This window comes from Sminthopsis crassicaudata, chromosome 2, assembly GCF_048593235.1.
Source record: "Sminthopsis crassicaudata isolate SCR6 chromosome 2, ASM4859323v1, whole genome shotgun sequence".
Lineage (NCBI taxonomy): Eukaryota > Metazoa > Chordata > Mammalia > Dasyuromorphia > Dasyuridae > Sminthopsis > Sminthopsis crassicaudata.
Genome location: NC_133618.1, coordinates 103,624,042 through 103,647,722, shown reverse-complemented (window position 1 = coordinate 103,647,722; position 23,681 = coordinate 103,624,042). Strand labels below are relative to the sequence as shown.

Below are 23,681 nucleotides of genomic sequence, written 5' to 3'. Positions count from 1 at the left end.
GATTAGAGATGTGGATTGGAATAATTGATCTTATTTAAGATAGATAGACTGAATTGGAATAAGGAAAGACTAGAGTGTAAAGATAATTTTATTCTTTGTATTTTTATCCCTAACATAATGTCTTGAGACATAAGTGAGGCTTAAAGATGCTTATTGATTACAATTGGTTAAATTATTTTAGGATGAAAATAGGAAAAATATTTCTATGCTTGATTTCAATTCCACAAATATACCATCATCAGGATAAGTTGAAATTTTATCTCTATGCTTATTGCTTCAGTTTTTAATACATAGCACCTCAATACCCTCAGTTCATTCTTTTTTCTGATTGGAAGGATTTCTGATCTGAAGGCTCAGAACTTTCCAGATATCTCTTCATTTTCCATCATATGACTATACTTGGTCTTGATTTCAGTACCATTTTCGTGTATTGTCTTCCCTTACTGTAAGATTATAAGTTCCTTGACGGCAGAGACTGCCCTCTTATTTGTATCCTCATCACTTAATAAAATGCTTGATATATTTAGCATTTGATAAATATTTATTGAATTCAATTGGAAATAGTAACAATAATTTAGGTAGCTAGTAATGACAATGCTATTTGTAAAAACAACATTAACAATAAGTGAATTAAAGATTGAGGGTGAAGTGTCAATTTTGTCTACCAACACAAATGGGATACATATGTAGTACATTTAATAGTCTTACTAATCCAAGAGAAGTTGAGGTAGCCATTTTTATTGGTATTATTTAGAATAAAACTGTCTAAATGTTTATTTTGCTGTGTCCTCAAACTTGGTTAAAAATAATTTCTAAATGAGTTAAAGAATAAGAGATTACCGTTTAGTTCATAGGAAGAATTGTTTTAGAAAAGTTTAATTCAAGAAGGAATGAAATGTGGGAATTTTTCCATGCTTTTTTATACCTTTTGTTTTTCATTTATAGTTTGCAGTATTGATGTGGATCTTTACTTATGTTGGTGCCTTGTTCAATGGCCTAACACTACTGATATTGGGTAAGTTTATAAAATTTCAGGGGGGAGAATAATCACAATTATTAAAGACTGGAGAAAAGGCAAATACTGGTGTAGGAAACATTCATTTATAAAGGTATAGTTAGCTATAGTGGGCCAATTTGGTCATAAGGGTGCCTTTACCTGACAGATTCCAAAAATGTTTTCTTTTCCCTTATAATAAACCCCACCAAAAAAAGCAAATATCCTTTGGCTGAACAATATTTCCCTCTTAGCAGAGGTCCTTGCTTCAGGTTTCACAGGAGAAATAGAGGCCATTCACTCTGAGTTTACTTTTCTATGCTATGTTTCAAAATCTTTTGTTATCATCTTTTTTTTTTTTTTTTCTTTTTTTTTTCTTTTTATTCCAGTCTCTGATAAAAAAGTTTTCTCCAAATTTGCTTTAGTTAGAGAAATTATCCTTTCCTGCTTCTCAAGCAGGAAAGCCTAGATCTCACCCATCTTTTAAAACAAAACAAACTTGATCCTCCCATTCCCTAATGCTATATCATACTATATCTCCCTAGCCCAGACTTTCTGTCAAATTCTTTTAAAAAATCTATTTTTGTTACCTCCAATTTTAACCCTATGCAGTTTGACCCCCAATTTTATCATTCAGCTGAAGCTGCTCTTTTTGCAAAGTACTTTGCAACTTATAAATGCTTTATGATGCTTGCTGTTATTATTACTATTGTTTCCAAAGTTAGTAGTTATCTGTCACATAACAAAGGGCTTTTCTTAATTCTCATCTTTATTCTCTCAAGCTTTTGAAGCTCTTGACTCCCCTCTTCTGGATGCTATCTCAATTGAGTTACTCAGCTTGCCTGGTTATGCATGACTTCTGGTCTCTGGCACATTCATCACCCTTGACTTTTAGGGAAGGTTTTCCCAAGACTGTCTCGGGCTCGCTTTATTTCTTGTTGTGTGTCCTCTCTTAATGACTCCTTCAGTTTCTGGGACTGCAGTTTTCATTGTTATATTTGTAATTCAGCTGTCACTGTGTTCATGATATGGGTTTAAAATTCTATTTCTTTTTTTATTACAGCTCTGATTTCACTCTTCAGTGTTCCAGTTATTTATGAAAGGCATCAGGTGAGTTTAATGTGGAAGGCTTTATAGAATAATCTTATATATTAGGGAGTTTATGATGATGAGTTGTAGAAATAACCTTAATGAAATGATTTCTTAAGCATCTAGAATTGGACATTCACTTACCTTCAAATTCTTTAACACTGCTAATTATAGCTATCAACCATTTTGTGTTGTTTACAGACCCAGATTGATCATTATCTAGGACTTGTGAATAAGAATGTTAAAGATGCCATGGCTAAGTAAGTATCCAGTCCTGTATGTATGTATGTATGTATGTATCTATCTATCTATCTATTTGAGATAGTAGCAAAAATAGCCATATTGAGTACAAGGAATAATGCATGGCTTTTAGTGATAGCTTATTCCAAATTATTTGTTGCCAATATAGCTAAAACGATATTTTTCAATTATTTAAATTGTCTATAAAATCCTTATCTTTAGAATTTTACTAATTTATTTTTTCCCTTTCTTTCACTTGTAGAATCCAAGCAAAAATCCCTGGATTGAAATGCAAAGCTCAGTAAAATCAGCAGTAAACACCTCTAAGAATTCATCATTTGGGGGAAATTTTCATTTGGATTCCATGGGGAGGGTCGGGGAAGAATGGAGCCTTGACATTGCAGAGCAGTCTCACAGATCTTTATTTTTTAGCAACGCAGTGTTTGAGGAAAAAAACCTGTTTTGACTGCTTTGTGTTTCATCATCTTGAGTATCGTAAGCTGCTATGTCTGGACTTCAGCCGTAATCATCTTTGTTTTTCCTTTGTGAGGCACTGGTTCTCACATAATGATCTGAGAAAGCTGTACATTGTGCTTCATTGAAGGTAGTCTTGCTGTGTTTCAGGAAGTTGTATAGCAGGTGGAACTGTCGGGAGAACCCTTTCACAGTTTGTGCCCTGTGTATGGTCTGTGTAGAATGATGCAGATTTTCTAAAATAAAATGTTTAGAAGAGATCATACCACTAAAGCAAGAAAGAGAAAACTTGCATTCTTGGTATGAGTCTAGCTGTATTGTGATTTTACTGTTTCATTAATTGCCAATATATATAAATATATATAGTGTTTCACAAAGCTTAGACCTTTCAGCTGCCCCACAGTGCTTGATATTTCAAAGTTGATGGTTCTATGAGTAGCTCTAAATCACATAAGCTAGAAAAAGAAATTATATTTCTAGAACACTACCATCCATTTTCAACATAAAATTCAATCCCATTTCCATAGAAAGTCCCATCCACAACATGCACTTCCTTGCTCAGACCTACTGTAGTTAATTTCATCACACACTTTGGATCTATGGACTGAAACTAATGCTGAAAAAAAATGTTGTTTGGAAATATCAAACATTGTTATGCAAGAAATTACAAATTAAGATTTATTCAATTGAGGTTTAAGCTGTATCTGAACTAAGTCTGTGGAATGCATTGTGAAATGTAAAACCAACCAAGTATCAATAAAGCTTAGAGACTTAAATATTTTTGGTGTTTTGGTTTTTTGTGAAACTAGCAAATTATTCAAAAGTTGTTTTTGTTTGTTTTTATTTTTGATATCCAGTTGTCTAAAAACTTGGGAATTCTAACATCGCTTCCACAAATTGAATGGAAATGTTCACTTCTTAGCTTTCAGTAAATCTCATAATCCAGCTCCTAGAAAATCAATGTCCATTATGCTTTTAGATATTCCACAAAGGCCAGACGACATGGTAGAATAGACTGAATACAGAAGATAGATTCAGGATGGATTTGAGTGTAATTCTCGCCTCTGATACAAGCAAGGAGTTTGAGTGAGTGGTCACTTTGTTCCTCAGCCTGATGTCTGTCCTGTGAAATGAGAGGATAATGCCCTACACCCTTACTTCCTGGGTTTATAAGGGTCAAATAAGAATATGGGGAAAGAGCTTTACCTCCAGTTTTTGCACTATATGCCATTCACCTATTAAACATGAATCTGTCAGGGTGTTGACAATAAAAATCAACTTAAACATGTGTATGTAATCAAATTTATTTGACACAACAAAAATGTTTTCAAATTGTGTTTTTCAAACACTTTAAACAATTGAAAAATAAATTCATGCGCCAATATTTTAATTTACATTAGGATACAGTGCAGGGTTTATACATAAAATCATACCATATAAATGCTTACAAATTATATATTGTGTTTTCCTGACACACAGACACTATTGCTCTTAAATAGTTTTCACATATCACCATTGATCAGTTCATTGTATTTTCACGTTTATTTCTATTAAGGTACAATCAATATGAAAGGCCAACAGTAGTACAACATAGGCAAAAGTGGTGATCACCCAGCATCACCAGTCAATATGGTTACATTATAAATACAGGGGGAAAAAATTAAACTCTAGTGAAGACTGCATAGGGACTCGTGGATCTGACAAAACTAATTGTTTATTAACATATAAGGCATTAATAAATTTGGCATAGAAAAATAGCTTAATGAATGATGTATTTTGTTGAGAATGCTGAAGCACTTGTGATGTTGGAATTTTTATTCCTTAATTGAAGACAGATCGTTTTTCTTTTTTTTTTTTTTTTTTTTTTTAACATGGTAAAATAACCAATAACAACTCTTAAATTTCCGTAGTTCAGTTCGGTAAATGTATAAGGAATAGCTAGTGCATAATATCCTTACTGCCAGTCAAGTCAGTACAGGGTACTTAAGTTTTCCTTTTCTCTTTCTTTATTCACTACCCTATGGTATAGTCATTTGTATTAAGTGCCTTCTTTATGCAAGGCACTGGGTTAGGTCCTGTAGTCCATTACTGACCATGGTTTATTTTACTAGTAATCATGATATAATCTTACATGGTACAGTTTGGGAAATCCTTTTTTTTTTTTTTTTTTTTAAATTTACCGAGACTTAAGTTATCACATTCCCCAGGGGTTTATAAATTTGTCACACAGGGATTTTTGTTCTGACCCCTTCCTGAAGCAAGGCAATGGACAAAAAAGCCAACAGCTAGCTGAAGGCTGCCTGCCAGTTTTTGAGAGGTGGGAAGTGAGAAGGGAAGGAATGGGATGTGAGAAAGGTTGAGATCCAGGTCAGCCATAACTCCTATCAGGGAAGTGAGGCAGCAAAGATTTTAATTGACACAGCTATTTATCATCAAAGAATAGACTAGGACATAGAACAAGTGAGTTTTGGAGTTCTTTTGGTGTCCTGGAAGCAGGCTTTTTTTCCTTGAATTTTTGAAAAAGGTGATTTGGGGTCTGACCTGCCTAGTGAACAAAGCTTAATGAAAATCTCAGTCATTCACTCTCCACTCCACCCCTACTGCACTATAGTAACTTTAGCTCACCCGTATTCATTATTTCTGGAGCAGATGACATATGTCAGCCCATTACAAATTTTGTGAAAAATAAAAGGACATGAATGAGAAACTACATATTTGCTAAAGGTGTTTGATTAGCCCTCAGTTTTAAAGTTATAGCACCATATGTAGAAAGCAGGTATTTGTGGGAGGTGAAAGTAGCCCACATGACTAAAAACTTTCAAAGGCACTTTATGGATATAAAATTCTGCAAATAAAATATTAAAAAAATTAACATTTTCAACTTTTTTTCTTGTACATGGCTCATTTGGTTTTTGAAAGTGTTTAGCTTTGTGGAAAACAGTGTACTTTTAGCATTTCTTTTATCCCAGTGCATATAACTTAGAATTAATCTTATTCAAGATAATGATTTTGAAAAGGTGAACATGTCCTAAAATGTGTGAAAACAGGATATAAAACATATACTTTTAAGACGTTACAATGCAAAGTAAAGCTATATAATTTCAGGGCAACTGAGGCTTAAAATTTTGTCAAGTGGGCTACATTATCAGACGAGATTTTCTCTCTGTGTGTGTGATGATAATTTTAGTCTTTAGGAATAGGGGCCATCAAATCTTCAGTTTGGCTTTCCTTCTCCATGTAACTTAACAGTTTTGCAAATTTCAGGTTGTTAGAGTGCTTCCTTAGAACACCACCATTTGACTACATCCTCTTAACATCAATCGTTTCCAAGCACCTGAAAAGGTAAGGAGGCATCTGGCCACATCCTCTGAAGTGCAGCAATAATGTGATATATTTCTCCAGGTTTTGTGTTTTTTTGTTCTTTTACAAACATCTCCACACAAATATACTAAAATAAAAAAGACAACAGTAAATTTATATTGGCAATTTTTCTTTCTTAATTTTTTTTTTTTTTTTTTTGCTGAGGCAATTGGAGTTAAGTGACTTGCCTAGGGTCATACAGCTAGGAAGTGTTAAGTGTCTGAGGCCAGATTTTGTATACTGGAATTTTTCAACTGTCTGAGAGTTTGTTGGGCAGTCACATGCATATATATAGTTGATTTGTGTTGTCTTTTCTTTCTTTTTCTTTTGGAAATCTATGAAAGTTTTTTGTTTTTGTTTTTACACACTACTTGAGTATGAGAACAGGGCTTTCCATTGTGCTTCCCGAGAGTTTGAATACCAAGGTAGTTATTTCATTCCCTCAAGGGTTATAACCCACTGTGGGTCTAACAGAAGCCACTTTGTTTTTCCCTTGTTAGGGGAAATTACTTCAATCTCATTACTTAGCCAGAAATTATTTTGCTAGCATGACTTCTAAGTAGTCACAATCCATGACATGTGGGATGGTTGGTTGCTAGTATTCCAGTCATTTAGAGGGAAGCTAAGTGCTTGAGCAGTGGCGAAAGATCTATGACCCTGAAGTCGTGATTTGACCTGCTAATATTGCAGCTTTCAACTAGTTTGGGGAGAGGAGACATTGCAAAAAACAAAAACAAAAACAAAAAACCCCCCCAAAACCTCAGATGTCCTAACAGCCCCTCCTCCCTCATCAGTCCTTGAAAGCTGGTTACACAACATATACTGGTTACAACATAAAGCAGTAAGGTGCATCCTCAGAGTAGGTATCTTTCAAACAAGTACAAGTGAAGTGGATTAAGCTAGTCCTTAATAACATGGGCATTCATTGGATGAACTTCAAGGGTCCCCCACCACACAGAAAGTTTCTCTGAGAAATTAGGAAAAGAGGTCCAAGAGCATGCCGAGTTTCTGGAACTAGAATGAAAATTTTCTTTTCTAAAATATAGGTTCTCTGGGAGTGCATAGGGAACCTACTGTCTTGATGTTAAATACATCAAAAGGATGCATTTAAAATGAATTGAAATACTATAATTTTGCTAATTATCTTTATGAACTAAATGAACAATGGAAATGTTTAGACATCCAGACTGAGAGCTATCTACCCTTTTGTTTATATACAGCAACTTGAAGGGGTGGGGCTGTTTTTGGTTATGTAATCATTGTTAACCAGTCACATGGCCCTTGGATACCCAGTATTCGAAGGATACTTTGAACCTGTCCAAAATCTTAGAGTTGGATTGGGACCTTGAACTTTGATGCTGCCATTCTCCATAGGAACTCAAAAATCATCTACAGTTTTACTTAAGGCTCACTGTGTGAGGTCAGACCTGGTGAGACTCAGGAGGCCATCAGGCCTGGGGAATCAGAAGAACATAGCCATGGAGTCTGCACTGTAGATTACCTGCAATCATCTCCTCCAGTGCTGATCACATACTTGTCGTCATGAGAGAACCGGATGTTGGTCACGTGGGCTGAGTGACCAAAGTAACGCTTGTGTTTGGCCTGTAGATGAAAGTTAACACCCAGAAAATTGGGTAAGAATATTGCAATATCCCTCCCTCCCAGCAGTCATAAATTCCTCAAAGCCACCTAATAGCATCTCCCCCACTTTATGCCAATATTCTGAACAACCTATGTTACCACTTGCTCTTCTCTGACTTCCTTCCATACTCTAGGCCCTTCTGCTCCCTTTTCTACTTTATACCCCGTTTATATATATTTACTTAGCTGACCTCTATTCAAGTAAAATTTCCATCCTTTATTCTAGAAAGTTTCCTCTCTCTCTTAGCTCTCTCCCTCTCTTCCCCTCCTCTCATATATATATATTTACTTAGTTGACCTCCTTATTCAAATAAAATTTCCATCCTTTATCCTAGAAAGTCTACTTTCTATGATTCTGGGGATATAAATAGCTTCCAAAGTACAATTGAGCAAAAGCTATTTTTGTGGCCTCCAGGATCTTACAAAACAGCTAAGTTTAGTTATTGTCTCATCTCATGGCTATAGGGGGATGGACCAGAATGCTAAAGGGTGTGAATTCAGTGTGCTATTACCCTTAAGCTCTGGCTTATAATTAATTAATTAATTAGACTCCTGATTGATCTCTCATTCTCCACCCTTCTACTCCACCTCTGCCCCTGAACATTTCCCACTCCTTACTGTGGCTTGGACACCAAAGGTACTAAATGCTAAAAGCACAGGATTGGCCAACTAGTTAATAGGCCTATGGGCACCAAGGAATTTGGGGAAAATATTACCCAGCACAGGCAGCTACATTCCAATGAAGACTCACAAATTTTTCTGTACATGGAAAATCAAAGAGTTTCACCAGCCCAAAATCATCTCCAGTGGCAACATTCAGGCCAGCGTGGGTCACACAGGCACAGTTGACATCAGCCTTATCTGCATTTCGAGGCCAGATCCCAATGACTTCATCTCCTAGAATGCTATTCCAATCAGAAAATATCATGAAATGGGAATAGGGATTGGGAAGACATGGGAGTGAATTTCCTAAATCCCTTAGGGATAGCAAAGTCAGAGGAAGAGGGGAGCATCTTTTTATCACAGAACCTTTTTACCTCATGCATGCTTTATAACTCTAGTCTTTAAATTTCTCAGAGTTCTGTGAAATTTTAGTTCTGGCCAGTTTTTCTTTTCCTTCTTTGTTTTTGCTAATATAGCACTATAGAAAACAATACTTTCCTCTTATCTCTTCTTCATTAAGTAACATCCTTGATCTCTGCATAATACACTCCCTTTTGATTATTCTTCTAAATGGTTTCCCCATCTGCTATAATACACTAATGTTCTAAAGCTAGCACCCTGCCTCCAATCCCCTATCACCTATATGTGGATGCTTATTGTTTTTTCAGTTATATGTGACTCTCACCCTATTAAGGATTTTCTTGGCAGAAACAATAGAATGGCTTGCCATTTCCTCCTCCAGTTCATTTCATACATGATGAAACTTGAGGCAAATAGGGTTTGCCCAGGGTCACACAGCTAGTAGGTCAGATTTGAACTCAGGAAGATGTCTTCCTGATCCAGACCCAGCACTTTATCTAGTGCGTCCCCATATAGGCTGGACCCCTAAAATTAGATCTTAAAAGGAAAAATGTAGAAAAATACCGAAAGTGAAATTTATTATAGAGTATACCCAGATTTTATATCCATGTTAAGAAAAAAGTTCTATTTTTGAGTCTATATTTGAGCCAACATGGTAATTCTAGTCCCTTGATTCTCTCCCAGGTCCACCATCAATTGGGTAGCAGAGACTTTAGGTGGGTTCCAGGTCCTTGGATTTATTAGCAGGAGTTCAGCTTAAGTTGGAGGGGAGTTATTTCCCCTGAAGTCAGTAAAGGGAATAGGCGATTTCCTATAAAAGTGGATTTTTGAAGAGTGAATTCTCATTTAAAAATTCTGGGTATGTTCAGAGTTAAGGATCCTAACTGATCCTAAACTACTCAGTCTCAGAATCTCCTATAAATAAGTACACATTTCTGAGTTGCATCTGTGCTTTAGAGACAAGCCATCAAGATCTGAAGCAAGAATACATTTTGATGTTTTTCCTTAGAGGATTTGCTTTGAATTACCTTGTCCAGGTGGCCCAGGTGATATTCTCAATAACTGAGGCATCAGTCACCTGCTTTCCCAGTGGGACTTCATGGACCTGACGCTTGTAAGAGCCTGTTGAAACCTGCAAATGAATGGCAACTCATGGTGACCAATTTTTTCTTGCCTGAGAGGATATTGCCTCATAGTGCATTTTCCTCAAAATACCCACCCATCCTTAGCAATAATTGGGGCCATCCCAAGAGCTCATCTTGTCATCTCAGGCTAATTTGGAGCTAAGATCTGTGCAGCTAATTCAGAGAGCTAAGTGTCTATATCTGGGTATAGAAACTACATCTGGCCTCTCAAGGGTGATAAAAGCTATCACCCACTTTCACTTTCCTACCCACTTCTTGTGTGTACGAATATAATTCTAATAATAAAACTAACTTTTATATATGTGTGTTTATATAGCATTTTATTTTTATGTTTTTATTTTATTTTAAAATTAAATTTAATAAAATTAATTTTTATTTTTATTAAAATATATTTTATTATATTTTATGGTATTTTATTTTTCCAAATAAATGCATATAGTTTTCAATATTCATCTTTTCAAAACCTTATGTCCCAAATTTTTCTCTTTCCCTCTTCCCCTCAGACAAGGAATTTGATATAGATTAAACGTGTATTTCTTCTAAACATATTTCCATATTCATCATGCTACCCCCCACAAAATCAGATCAAAATGGAAAAAAACACAAGAAAGTAAAAAACAAAATTAAAAAAAAAAACCCAAGCAAACAATTAAAAAAAGTGAAAATATATAGTTTTTAAATTTGCAAAGCTTTTTACAAACATCTCACTTGATCCTCACAATAACCCTGGATGCTATTATCCTCATTTTATAACTGAGAAAATTGAGGCAGACAGAAAGGTTAAGTAATTTACCCAAAGTTGCATAGCTAGAAAGTATCTAAGGCAGGATTTGAATGCAGGGCTTCCTGACTTCAGTCCTAGCACTCTATCCACTATGCCACTTAGCTAAAGTTAGGGCACAAACCTTGGGAAATATGAGCTTGTTTTTAAAATATTTTGATAACTATTCCACTCTGTAATTACTTTACTCTGAAATCCTATGTATTTGGTTTTATACATTTAAAAACATTATTCTGAGAAGTCCATGGGTTTTACCAAACCGTGAAAGGATCCATGACTCTAAAGAGATTAATAGCCCTCAACTCTAGTGTTTCCAGTAAATATATATTGAGCACCTACTGTGTTGAAGACCCTGCTCAGGACAATGATGAAAACAAATGCCATGTCTCCAGCAAAAGAGATGAGTTTTCTCATTGAGAATATGCGATTTGAATTATTCAGAAGATATTTTTTCCAGGAGAAAATTTGATTTTCAGATTCTTTGCCTCTTATGAGAAAATCTGAACTTTTCCCATTGTGGACAAATCAAAAAGATACCATTTTTTTTCCCCCTTGTGCAATGGACATTGCCAATTCAGATCATTGGGGGGATTCCTATGATATCCCTGAAGAAGATCCAAGATCTCCTTTTTCCAGCTTTTCATTCAGTGTCTGTAGGAACACTGCTAATATGTAATATCCCTGGGCATGGTGGTACATGATTGTAGTTCCTGTACAGCTTGAGGCTGGTGGATCACTTCAGCTCAGGAGTTCTGAGCTTTACTGTGCTAAGGCAATTAGGGGTCTGTGCTAGGACTGGCACCAATATGGTAGCTGGGTACATGGATCCAGGTCAAGAAATGGAGAAGATCCAGGTTTTGGTGCTGATCAGTGGTAGAATGGGGCCCATGAGTGTACATTGCATTTCCAGTGTACACTGGATGACATATAGGGAGACCCAATCTAAAATCTAAAAAAAAAACAATTTGTTTAAAAAAATAGAGATATTCAAAATGGACCAGTAAAAATGATCATAGTCTTCCAGTAAAGGCTGGAGAATTGGTTCTGTAGGTGATTTTTTTTTTCAGTATAGGTTGGATTTGATGACTTCTAAAGTCCCTTATTAAATGAGATTCCTTATAATTAATCCTATTATATTATACTATAAAATCTTCAGTGACTTCCACTGAAATAAGGTACATATTCTGTAAGATGCTCAAAATTCTTTACATTTTATACCACTCCACATGACAGGCAGCCTGAAATAGAGGAAAAAAACTCTGAAATTTGGAGTCAGATGTCGCACTCTGCATAAACTGGGCAATCACTTAACTTGTCTGGGTCTTTGTTCAATTATAAAATGAAGGCCATGGACCAGATGATATTCAAGGTTCTTTCCAGCTTGAAATTCTAGGATCCAATCTCTCCTACTTTATCTCCCTAAACGAGACTGTCTCTCTAATCTCAAACTTGCAAATTCATTTTTATCTTTCCTGTCTTTCTTTATGTCTTAAATTAAATTAAATACCTTCAAAGCTCTCCTTCACTGTGACTTTAATTCCTCCCCATTTTCCCATTCCATCCCTCTTTTCCTGGCCCCACATTCCTACCTTCAAGGACTCTTCAACAAACTCCTGAGAAGGAAATATGCTTTCCTTCCCCCACCCCCAAAACGTGCTTCGATCCTTGCCCAGAGAACCTCTGGATTACCTCTGACAGCCTTTGTACAAGCTGTATATGCCCCATGCCTAAAATGTGTTCCCTCCTCCTATTTACCACTTAGAATGTCAGACTTCCTTCAAGGCTAACTTTCCTGCTCCCTTAAGTTGTTAATGCTCTCTCTCCACTGTTGTGTTAATGTTTACATGTTATATCTCTATTACACTGTGAACTCCTTGAATGCAAAAACTGGTTTTTGTTTTAATTTTTTTTGCCTTTGGGTCCCCATCACCTAGCAGAGTGTCCAAGCACATAATACTCTTATTAAAAATGTTGAACTGAATTGCTTTTCATATTCATGCTTTATGTTCCAGCCTCAAATAATATCTTTTACTTTCCTACCTCTATACCTTTACTTATATGGTTCCATATATATACTCAGAATGTCCTTTCTTCCCTTCATGCCTCTTGAAATCCTTCTCATACCTTAAAATTCATTTCAAATGCCACCTGCCCCTAGATTATGACTTCTCTGATTAGTTTCTGTTAACTTTTCCCCTCAAAATACTTAAAGTAGCTCTTCTTTTGGTACCGTCTACAATGTATTACTTGGCAATTATCTGTCTCTCTGCAGATAGCTCCATGAAGACTGGGAGTATGGTGTTTTTTTTAATCAAAGGTTTATATCTCCCTTACTCCTAGCTTAATCCTTTACACACAGTATGTATTAAGAGGCAACCAGATGGCAAAGTGGACTTGGTGTTAAGAAGCAATGATTTAAAAAAACAACAACTTTCCTATTGCATAGCTACCTATTAAAATCCATTTGAAACTCCAGTGAGACAAAATAGAAAAATAATTGTGGAAAAAAGAAAAAAACTAACTCAAGTATATGATAATTCATAATTTTCAAAGTAGTAAACAATTCTCCCAAGGACAATGGATGAGATTGGTTGTCTTTTGAGAATACTGAAGTCTGACTTGTTCTTCTGATTTTATATACCAAACTTCATAATTAACAGATTCATTGAGAATTGAATGAAAAATTTTAGCTATTTTGGGGAGTGGGAGGAGGGATACAGTAGAAAAAATATACATGATATAAAATGAAGCAATATCAGCTGGATGTGGCTCTTTTTAACAATGAGATGACTGAGGCCAGTTGCAGTGATCTTGTGTTGAAGAGAAAGGACTGTGGGAACTGAGGGTGGATCACAAGAGAGCATTTTCATTCTTTTTGTTGCTGTTTGCTTGCATTTTGTTTTTTTTCTCATTTTTTTCCTTTTTGATCTAATTTTATTTTGTGCAAGATAACTTGATTTGTATACATATATTGGATTTAAAATATATATATTTAACATGTTTAACATATATTGGATTACTTGCCATCTAGGGGAGGGGGTGGGAGGAAGGGGAGGAAAATTGGAACACAAAGTTTTGCAAGGATCAATGTTGAAAAATTATCCATGTATATTTTTGAAAATAAAAAGCTTTTTTTTTTTTTTTTTTTTTTTTTTTTTAAAGCAATATCAGCAAAATGGCAGGGAGTCTTAGTAAAGAGAAATCTGGACTTTAAAGCATGGAAAACCTGGTTTTAAGTCCCTCTTCTGATACATATTGGTTGTGTGATCCTAGGAAAGTTATCTTCTCAGAGAAAGACAAAACTGTGAAAAGCAGTTGGAAAAAAAGATAATTTCCTGTATTGTTAGGAGTTTCTTCCCATACTATTTTGGGAATTTCCTATGGGATTTTCCCATACTATTGAAATCATAGGAATGTTCAGTATAACCAATTCTAAACAATTCAATCGTATCCTATCCTATCCAATTCTAGCCAATCCTATCCTATCCTCTCAAAACAATTCAATCCTTCCTCTCCTCTCCTCTCCTCTCCTCTCCTCTCCTCTCCTCTCCTCTCCTCTCCTCTCCTTTCCTCTCTTCTCCTTCTCCCTTCTCCCTTCTCCTTCTCCTTCTCCTTCTCCTTCTCCTTCTCCTTCTCCTTCTCCTCTTCTGTCCTGCCTTGTACAATTCTATTCAATCCAATCAAATCCAATTCTATTCTATTCTATCCATGCATATAACCTTGACTTCTAGTATTAGACACCCAACAGCCATCTGACTAGGCTAAGTCACTTCACCTTTTTCTATCTCAATTTCCTCATTTGTAAATTGGAATGATAATAGTTTCGATTTTACAAGATTGTCAGGAAGAGAAAATGAGATAATTTATGTAAAAGAATTTGTGAACTTTAAAATGCTATGTAAATGCTTACTATTATTAGTGTTTGATACAATTGAAATAAACTTAATTCAATTAAAAAATACCTGAATGTATTTGCTGTCAGCTGAGAAATCCATCTGAATAACAAAGCTTGGAATATCTTTGCAATACCCAATTCGGTTCAAGTTTGTGCCTTGGGTGAGATCATAGAAGTCCACAGTATGCTCTGATGAACCCACAGCTAAGAAGTGGTTGTCTGGACTCATTCTAGAAGAAATAAACCAGGGGCATGGTCAATGGAGAACAAAAATGGGGAATAGTTTTTAATTGGTTTTGAAAAGAAATACATAATCTGCTCTCACTTTGATCTGGCAGATTTACATATAAATTAAATCTACCCTGGCCTCACAGGCAACAAGATCTCATCCCAATATAATTTGTGGTCACTTCTTTCCTATATTCCTTACTCACAGTTATGGGATCACTGATATAGGTCTACAAGAGGCCTTAGAGATCTTTTAAATTACTTTATTCCTAATGGTTCCATCATCTCCATTCAAATCTTAAAATTCAATTTTCTTGCCATTTTTTACAAAGACAAACAAAACAAAAAAAACAAAACAAAAAAACCCACTGGTTTACCAACCCTCCTTTGTCTTGGCTGAAGTAGGGGAAAAATGAAGATGATTCAAATTTAATTCCATAGTATTTATATAGTCTTGGATGATATTGTTATCTAAGCAATTATGTTTGTTTCAACAAACTCAGCAGACATTATGAAATTCAATTCAAGTACATTTATAGCTGTGTTCTTTTTCTCTTTTTTAAAACCAGTGATAGCATAAGACCCCTAGAAACATCCATTCAATGGCTAGAGGAAAGGTTTGAGTGACAACTGAGTACTTTTAGATGCCCTCTTCTACTGGCCAGAGCTTGTTGAGTCCCCAGTAAGTGGAGTGCCCACCCTGACACCCATTAATACCTGATATCCTGAATAGCTGATTTCCGATCTCTTTTTTTCCCCCAGACTTTCAGGCTGTTCACCAATAAGATGACAAATTCTCCGTTCTTCATGCCAATGGCCACCATATCTCCATCAGGGCTGTAGGCAGCACATCTAGCTGCATGTCCCAAGTTGACCTTGTTCAGAAGTTTCTGCAGAGACATAAGGAACCCTGTTTCAAAATCATAAAACTTCTTCAGTTGGTAATTCAAGGAAAATGCAATGGCTAGACCCACCTAGCTGTGATATCCCAGAGACATAGATCTCTTATAGAAAACTGTAACTAAATGGTTCGGCTATATAGTAAGTTTCTGTTTGATAATAAGTGTCCCCACACTAGTGGGCTACCATGAATGTGTTCTAGCTACTGGTTTCTGATTTCCCAATGAATAAATAGTCAACTCTACAAAGGCAGGAATTCTCTTCTACCTAATTTTTCCATTTCCCTTAGCGCTCAGTGTAATGTTTTGTCACACGGCAGGGGCTTAATAAATTATGAGTGATGACTGTCTGACACATAGTAAGCACTTAAATAGTTGTTGATTAATTGAGTGATAAACATATACATGAATGAATTCTAATTCTAATACACAGAAGCAGCATAGAGAACAGAGCACTGGGCCTGGAGTCAGGAGGCCTAAGTTCAAATCTAGCCTTAAATGCTTACTTGCTGTGTAATGTTAGGTAAGTTACTTAACATTTACCTGCTTTAATATTCTCATCTGTAAAATTGGGATAATAATAGCACATACCTCCGGGGGTCATTGTGAGATAAAATGAGAAAATATTTGTAAAAGCATGTTGCAATTGTTAAAGCACTATTTAAATGGTAGCTATTAATGTTGTATTTATTTAAATATTTATTGTACTTTCTTCCAGAAACATGACCTAAAGATATAACTGGCAGACAGAACAGTTTTTAGAGACCTAACTTAAATTCTATCTGTGGAATTCCAGGCCAGATTTCTTCCTTCTCTAACCTTTTACAATACTTAGAATATAAATCATGTCATTTAGTATATAATGATACTCTTCTGAATTATTCCCTAATTGTTTTATATGTGGAAATCTTTCTTCCTAACTCAATGATAATATCCTGGAGGGAAGTGATTACATTATGCTCTCATATCCTTCACAGAACTTAACACAGTGTATAGTCTCCAGATCCCTTTTCTGGTTGCCTTATTCTCTGAGTGAAACTCCTTTTTCATTCTTTATATAATGCAATATTGTTCTACAACTCATTGCCATACCACAGTACTTTTTGCTTGATTACAAATATCTTCCAGGAGGCTCTGCAATGTTCTGGGCTTGATGCAACTAGTAATGTTTCATACACTGACAGGAACATCTGGAAGATTTCACTATCTATAAGGAAACCCACTTTAATTTGGATTCTGTGCTGGATCTCCACTATGGCAGGTCAGAAACTGTCTTTGTTTTTTGTATGTATATCTCTGGCACTAAGTTTAGTGCTATATATATATTTGACCCTTAAAGTCAAATGTAGACTCTTGGGGCAGTCCACCTGTCATCATTATCCAGACTACTTTTTTTTAAAAACTACATCCTAAATGTAGTTGTGTTTTTAAAATAGTGGACATTTTTAAATCTAAAGAAGTAAACATTGGTATCACTCAAACACATCCCAGTCAAAGGAATTACCCTCTTGATGGGGTTTGATACTGGAGTAATTTCTGAAATTAGTCCCATTTGGAAAAGGAAGCAGCATCACTCACTTTATCTGCCAAGTCCCATATCCTGGCTGTACCATCATTGCTGGCTGAGATGAAAATATCCTTGGTAGGATGAGTGGCCAGACCCCAGATCTCCCCTTCCATGTGTCCATCAATCAACATGTTGGAAGCAGCATTTTTTTCACCAACTTCAATTATTTCTCCATCTTTGGTTCCCACTAAAATTTTCCCCTGTTGAAATAAAAATGAAGCTAATGTAAACTTGAGGAAATGTAATAAATACCTATAATATTAAAAGAGAAAGTTAGGATTCCCTTTTTTCTCCCTACATCTACCTCAACTACTCATAGTAGCTTTCAAAACAACCAAAAATCTACTAGTCTTTATCATTTACTATTTTCTTTGTCTTGTTAGAACATTTTTTCATCCATTCATTTCACTCATTCATAGCTCATGTAGCATATTTCATCTTCCTACTACCAATAAGTCATTTTATTTCCTTGTTTTTCCTCTCATTTCCCAAACATTCGATTTAATTCAATGCAACATTTAATAAGTGCCTCTTATGCCTCAGCAAAGCACTGAGTAAGAAAGCAAGGCCTCTCCCCTCAGAGAGCTGAGGTCCCAGGAGATAAAAAAGAGAATCAAATAATTATAATGTAAATTAGAGATAGGTTAGTGCTAAGGGGAGACATAATATGCAACAAGTGTTTTTTGAGAAGGGACAGATTGCTCTTGCTAAGCATAGACGGTAAACTTTAGAATTGGATTTGGAAGGAAAATAGGAGACAGTTTGATGGAAAAAAGAAGAAAGTATGAAATGGGTTTAATTAATTCAGAAAATTGTGATTAGTTTAATTCTTACCAAAGAAAAACTGGTTATTAGAGATAGACATGGTGGGAACTTTGAGAGGAAGTGATCACTACATCTTAAAAGTTTTTGATAGATAAGGGAAGAAAGCTAGGAATGTTCTGGTGTATGTGTCTTAGATTTTGGGAAAGTAGATTTCAAAGACGTAAGAGATTTGGAAAGATCTCATGGATTACATAAATGCTGGCTTCTTAAGGTTTTGCAAAGTGCTTTACAGATATTACTTTTTTAAAAAAAAAAATCATCCTAACAATACTAGATGGTAGGCTCTTATCCCCATTTTACAGATGAGGAACTGGTGGCAAACAGAAATTAAATAACTTGTCCAGGATCATACAACTAACAAGTATACGAGGTAGGATTTGAATAATTTCATCCTGACTCCAGGTCCAGGAGCTCTTTAATCCAGTAGTCTCAGTGGAGGAGCTAAATGACTTCCCCAGTGTCACTTAGCTAGTATATGTCAGGAGTAAGACTTGAACCCAAGTTTTGCTCCTATTTTCTCTATTAATAAGAAAATTATAGGTCTAGATACTACATAATAAATATGTAGGAAGTGGCTAGCTGATTTTAATAAAAGAAATCCTATCTTTAATAAGAACCAAGAGAAGTGAATGTCTTTGTCAATCATTTTGGAATGATAATGGAGACATGTTGCAAAATTGGATAAAGGTAAGCATTACTCAGACTTTCAAAAAACAGAACAGATAATCTTCAAACTACAGACCAAATGAACTTAACTTTTATTCTTGGCAGAATTCTAGAACAAAGAAACTAGTTATTAGAACCTAGAAAAAGAAACAATGTTCCCAAAGAACTAACATAATTTGATCAAGAATAGGTCATGATGCTTAGTTTCCTTTTTTCATTAGGTTCTTAAACTAGTACTGTTGATGCAATAGGAGTGGATGAAGTGGTGGATGGAAATGTAGTTTATCTAGAATTTCAGTTTGATATAAGGAAAAACTTTCTGACAATCTGAGTTATTCTACAATGAAATATGTTGCCTTTTACTCACTTACGGAATGTCTGTAAGTGAATGTAGAGGGAATTTGTCTTTTCCAGGTGAATTGGAGTAGATGGGCACTGAGCTAACTTTTAACTGTGACAAGTCATGATAATAGAGAACCTAAAAGGGAAGAATGAGAATCTGGATTGGATCCAGATTGTAAAGAGTTTTAAGTGCCAAACTAAAAAGTCTGGGATTTTTGTTTGAGCCACTTGATTATGCTTGTATCTTCAGCCTGTGTATGTGTGCACTGTATCAAGGAGAAAGGAGAATGCTATCATAATCTTTAAGAAGTTTTCTAGATAAAAAGATAAGGTGGGATTCTTATTATAAAGGTTTCTTTCTTTTTATGTTCCAGCAACATCTAATTTACAGATTAATATACAGTAAGTGTTCCACATAATTGACTAATTAAAAATTATTTTTCTGCCTATTGCCATCCTAAGGATGGAAAGGCATTAGTCAAGGAAGCTGATTCAACTGCCTGCTACTACCACCATTCCAATTTTATTTATTTATTTATTTATTTTTTGCTATTTTAGAACATCATAGGTCCAAGCTTTTGATGCTAATTTACTTTTCCCCCCAATGTTATCTATTATAAACATAGCACCATTCCTCTTCCCCAAACCACCTTTCTTAAGTTTTTGAAATTTCACTTGACCAAAAACTCTGGCCAGAAAGCTACAGATCATTGACCTGGAGAGTACACTCAGTAGATCAAAGACCTATTTCTTAATTTTATCAGATTTTAGATCAAGCTAAAGTGTTGTCATTGTTATTGTGTGGTGAAATTAAGTATAAAATTGACCTCTAGATTTGCCATAAGACAAAAATCATGAAGTGCTTATTAATTCAGAAATAGAGAAATGGAAAGAATACTGTCCTGGGAGTCAGTGGAACTGAGTAGATCTGCCACTATCTAGCCATAATATTTCTTTGTTCATAAAATGAGGACATTGAATCTCTCAAATCTTTTTTAGATCAGAGATCATATATTCCCATATATACTTAGAAAAATTATAAACATTTTCTTGACTTTCTTCTTCTTGAATGATAACACAATCCTTTCTAACTAATACAATAAATTTGGTTACAGTCTTTACTGAGTTTATGAGTGTTTTGTGAGGCTCATCTGCTTTCTCCTATTCTCCCCTAATAATTTATTTGCCTATAAGAAAAAAATGTCTGTTTTGAGATGAAAAGTTCCATATTCTTTTATATATCATAGGCATCTTCCCTTTCTAAGTTATGGGTTGGTGGATTCAGAATCAGCTACATTTGAATGTAGGTAAACTCTGATCCCTACTTGCTTAATCCTGGTTTTTTCCTAAGCTCAGTGGGAGGACCTGAGAAGAAGGGAAATACAGGTAATAGTGCTATGCTGATTTCTACTTACTTTGCCTCTACACACTGAGCGTACACATTCCACCAGCTGCCCAGTTTCTAGCTGAAATGCTCGGCAGCGCTTCATCTCCTGGTCCCACAATTTCACAGCTCCTCCTTCTTTGGTCCTAAAAGGGAGTAGGCAGGCATATGGAGAATAAGATCCTCATCCCCACTCCATTTTCCATTCTCTTTACCAACCATTTCAGCAAATGTACAACCAATTTTTTATCCACCTAATCTTTGATAAATAATTGGTATGTCTGAAAAAACACCATTCAAGTTTTTCTGTGGGTTTTGCTTTTCTATTCATGGTTCATGTCCCTTTTAAGTTACCATGTAAACGTCTAAGACAAGATTTGAATTCAAGTCATCTGACTTCAAATAATGATATTCTGTATTTTGAGAGGAGGAAAAAAATGTGATCTAGTGAATCACACTATGGCCTCTCCTAAATCCTGTCCTTTCCACAGTGTTTCTTATCCTTGAAAGAGCTCTAGCAGGGAGCATATTGTAACTACTAAAGAAATTCCATTTGCTTCAGGAATCCTCAATGTCTTTCAGGACCCTTTTAAATTAGGCATTTTGCTCTTCACTCAACTGTCTACATTTGGGGTTTCTGAAGCCAAACTGCCCTGATGCTTTTCTTCTCTTACATCATCAAGGATCACTTGATCTAGGAATCTCTTGGAGAATAGCAGGGACAAATCTCCTTCCTGAACATGAGGGATAGGAGAATTAATATGGAAGCATTCCTCCAGAGAAAATCCATACTTCGGAGGAAAAGAAGTTGTTGGCAACCCTTTTCCCAGAGATAGAAAAAAATGGCATAATATTTCTAGAAAATATATAGCTTACGGTCTCTCCTTTCCACCAGTGACTATCAGTCCATCTCGAAGAGTTGTATACATTGTAAAGACTGGGCCTGTGTGAGCTTTGGCTACCAGCCTAATAAGAAAATGGTCCTTCCAGACATAGACATCTCCATTTATGGCGCCAGTGAAAGTGAGATTGTTCTGGAAGAAAAACAAATGAACAATTTTCAGTGCCAGAAATGGGCATGATGCCTTGAATAGATACTTTCCTCATCTGCTTGGCTGCTGTAACAAAATAGAGCTATTTATAAGCAAATGCAAAAGGAAAAAAAAATTCAACTTTTGAGCATCTGTCATAATAAAGGCAAATAAGTAATAGATGCAAATCATCCTGAATCATGCATAATACAGAAATTCTTTGGATTTGATTTTGGAATGACCTACACATTTGTTCATTTTCATTTATCTATTTTGCTAATGATAGTTCCCCCCCCCCCAGATTTCCATTAAAATGAATTTTCATCCCATGAACATATTATACTGCTAACAGGAGAAGAAGGTGACCCACATACATGCTAAAGGGCAAGGGAAATCATTTTGAGAGTCAACATTTTCTGTGGGTGATCTACAAAGTAAATTAATTCATCCCTAGATCATCAAAAAAAATTTGACCACAATCAACAACAAAGCATCAGCTGGCTGGAGTATCACATCAGTCCCAATCTCACCTATGCTATGGAAAGGTAGCAATTGTACCCCCAATGCTTGGATGGATTGATTCAGGACAGGAAAGATATTCCCAAGGGCTGTGAATTAGACCAATCATGGTTCAGAGGAGGAAATCATTCCCCCAGCATATCTTTCTATATTTTTCTTAATTGCTAGCTCAAAGAACTTAAGCACCCTGGTTTATTAAGGCTGTAGTGATCAAAATATATGATTTTTTAAAAATAGATTTGGAGTTGGAAGAGACCTCAGAGACCATTCATTCTAACCACCTTGTGTTATATATAAGGAAATTTATAATCTGCTACTAGCAGGGGTTCTCAAACTATGGCCCACAGGCCAGATGTGGCCCTCTGAGGACGTTTATATCGCCCTCCAGGTTATGGCAAATGGGCTGAGGGGTGTGAGTTTTTGTTTTTACCATAGTCTGGCCCTCCCACAATCTGAAGGACAGTGAACTGTCCCCCTATTTAAAAAGTTTGAGGATCACTAAGCTAGACCATTATACAGGTGGTAAGTATCTAATGTGAGACTTGCTCCCAGGTCCCCTGACTCCAGAGACACTAGCAAATCCAGATTTGGAAGCAGAGGTTAAGGAAAAACGCCCTTTGGCTTGGGCAGAATTTCTTGTGCGGGAGAGGTACAATTAGAAGGCTTGGAGATGTCTCCTGTTTAGAGGGCTGTTACTTCCCATTTGCACCCCCCAAGAGTGTCGTGTTAGAACTTACAGCACCAAAGGCCACAGATAGCATGGTCTGCATTTTGGCACCTTCCATGGATCCAATAACTCCTTTCTTATACAGTAGGGCACTGCCAGCCAGTGTCCAGAACTTCATGTGCTTGACTCCCACTGATACAAATTGTGTGTCAGAGTCTGGACGGAATTCCACCACAAATATTCGTTCAAGATGACCCCCTCGGCTGGCAACTCTGGCACCTGCATTCATAAGAAACATCAGCTAAGTTGTTTCTCAACCCTCTTTACTAGGAAATCTTACCTTCTGTTGCTTTTACTTTTTAAACCAGTTGTGAAGGAAATTATCTCAAGAATATGAAGATCTTTCTATACTAGTAATTGTGTTTCTAATATTTAACATATGTTGTATTCTTCCTTTTTAACAAAAAGGCTAGAGATCTAATTTATCTAAAGAGGAAGTGCTATTTCACCAATGATAATACTATTAAAATAATACCTAATATTTTTATCCCTTACTATGTGCCAGGCGCAATTCTAAGTACTTTACAAATATCTCACTTGATGGTAATAAGAACACTAGGAGGAAGGTACCATTATTATCCCTATTTTTATAGCTGAGAAAACTAAAGCAAATCAAGATTAAATGGCTTGCCCAGGATCACACAATAACTTCGGATTTAAACTCAAATCTTTCTGCCTCCAAGCCTGGGACTCTATCCATTATGCTGTCCAGCTGTCCTGAAACCATTCTGATAATAACAACAATAATAGCTTGCTAATAATAGTCATAATAGTTAACTATTTAATATAACATTTATATGGCACTTTTGCTAGCCTTTATTATTATTATTAAGGTTTGCAAAGAACTTTAT

General features: G+C 35.7%; 2 protein-coding genes across 7 annotated transcripts in view; one reads left to right on the top strand and one right to left on the bottom strand.

Moving 5' to 3' along the window:
* Window positions 1–3,573, top strand: part of RTN4 (reticulon 4) — a 58,912-nt gene extending 55,339 nt beyond the window's left edge. For all 4 annotated transcript variants that reach the window (XM_074286944.1, XM_074286946.1, XM_074286945.1 and 1 more), the window contains 4 exons: window positions 946–1,015; window positions 2,058–2,104; window positions 2,285–2,343; window positions 2,586–3,573. In XM_074286944.1, the coding sequence (XP_074143045.1) occupies window positions 946–1,015; window positions 2,058–2,104; window positions 2,285–2,343; window positions 2,586–2,628 (219 nt within the window). In that variant the 3' untranslated portion in view covers window positions 2,629–3,573. The remainder of the gene's footprint in view (window positions 1–945; window positions 1,016–2,057; window positions 2,105–2,284; window positions 2,344–2,585) is intronic.
* Window positions 3,574–4,636: 1,063 nt separating this feature from the next.
* The window catches only part of EML6 (EMAP like 6), a 284,438-nt gene continuing 265,393 nt past the window's right edge, over window positions 4,637–23,681 (bottom strand). For all 3 annotated transcript variants that reach the window (XM_074286942.1, XM_074286941.1, XM_074286943.1), the window contains 10 exons: window positions 22,841–23,049; window positions 21,430–21,587; window positions 20,585–20,699; window positions 17,348–17,536; window positions 15,588–15,760; window positions 14,710–14,872; window positions 9,850–9,953; window positions 8,550–8,703; window positions 7,659–7,759; window positions 4,637–6,245 (listed from right to left, as the gene is read on the bottom strand). In XM_074286942.1, the coding sequence (XP_074143043.1) occupies window positions 6,221–6,245; window positions 7,659–7,759; window positions 8,550–8,703; window positions 9,850–9,953; window positions 14,710–14,872; window positions 15,588–15,760; window positions 17,348–17,536; window positions 20,585–20,699; window positions 21,430–21,587; window positions 22,841–23,049 (1,391 nt within the window). In that variant the 3' untranslated portion in view covers window positions 4,637–6,220. The remainder of the gene's footprint in view (window positions 6,246–7,658; window positions 7,760–8,549; window positions 8,704–9,849; window positions 9,954–14,709; window positions 14,873–15,587; window positions 15,761–17,347; window positions 17,537–20,584; window positions 20,700–21,429; window positions 21,588–22,840; window positions 23,050–23,681) is intronic.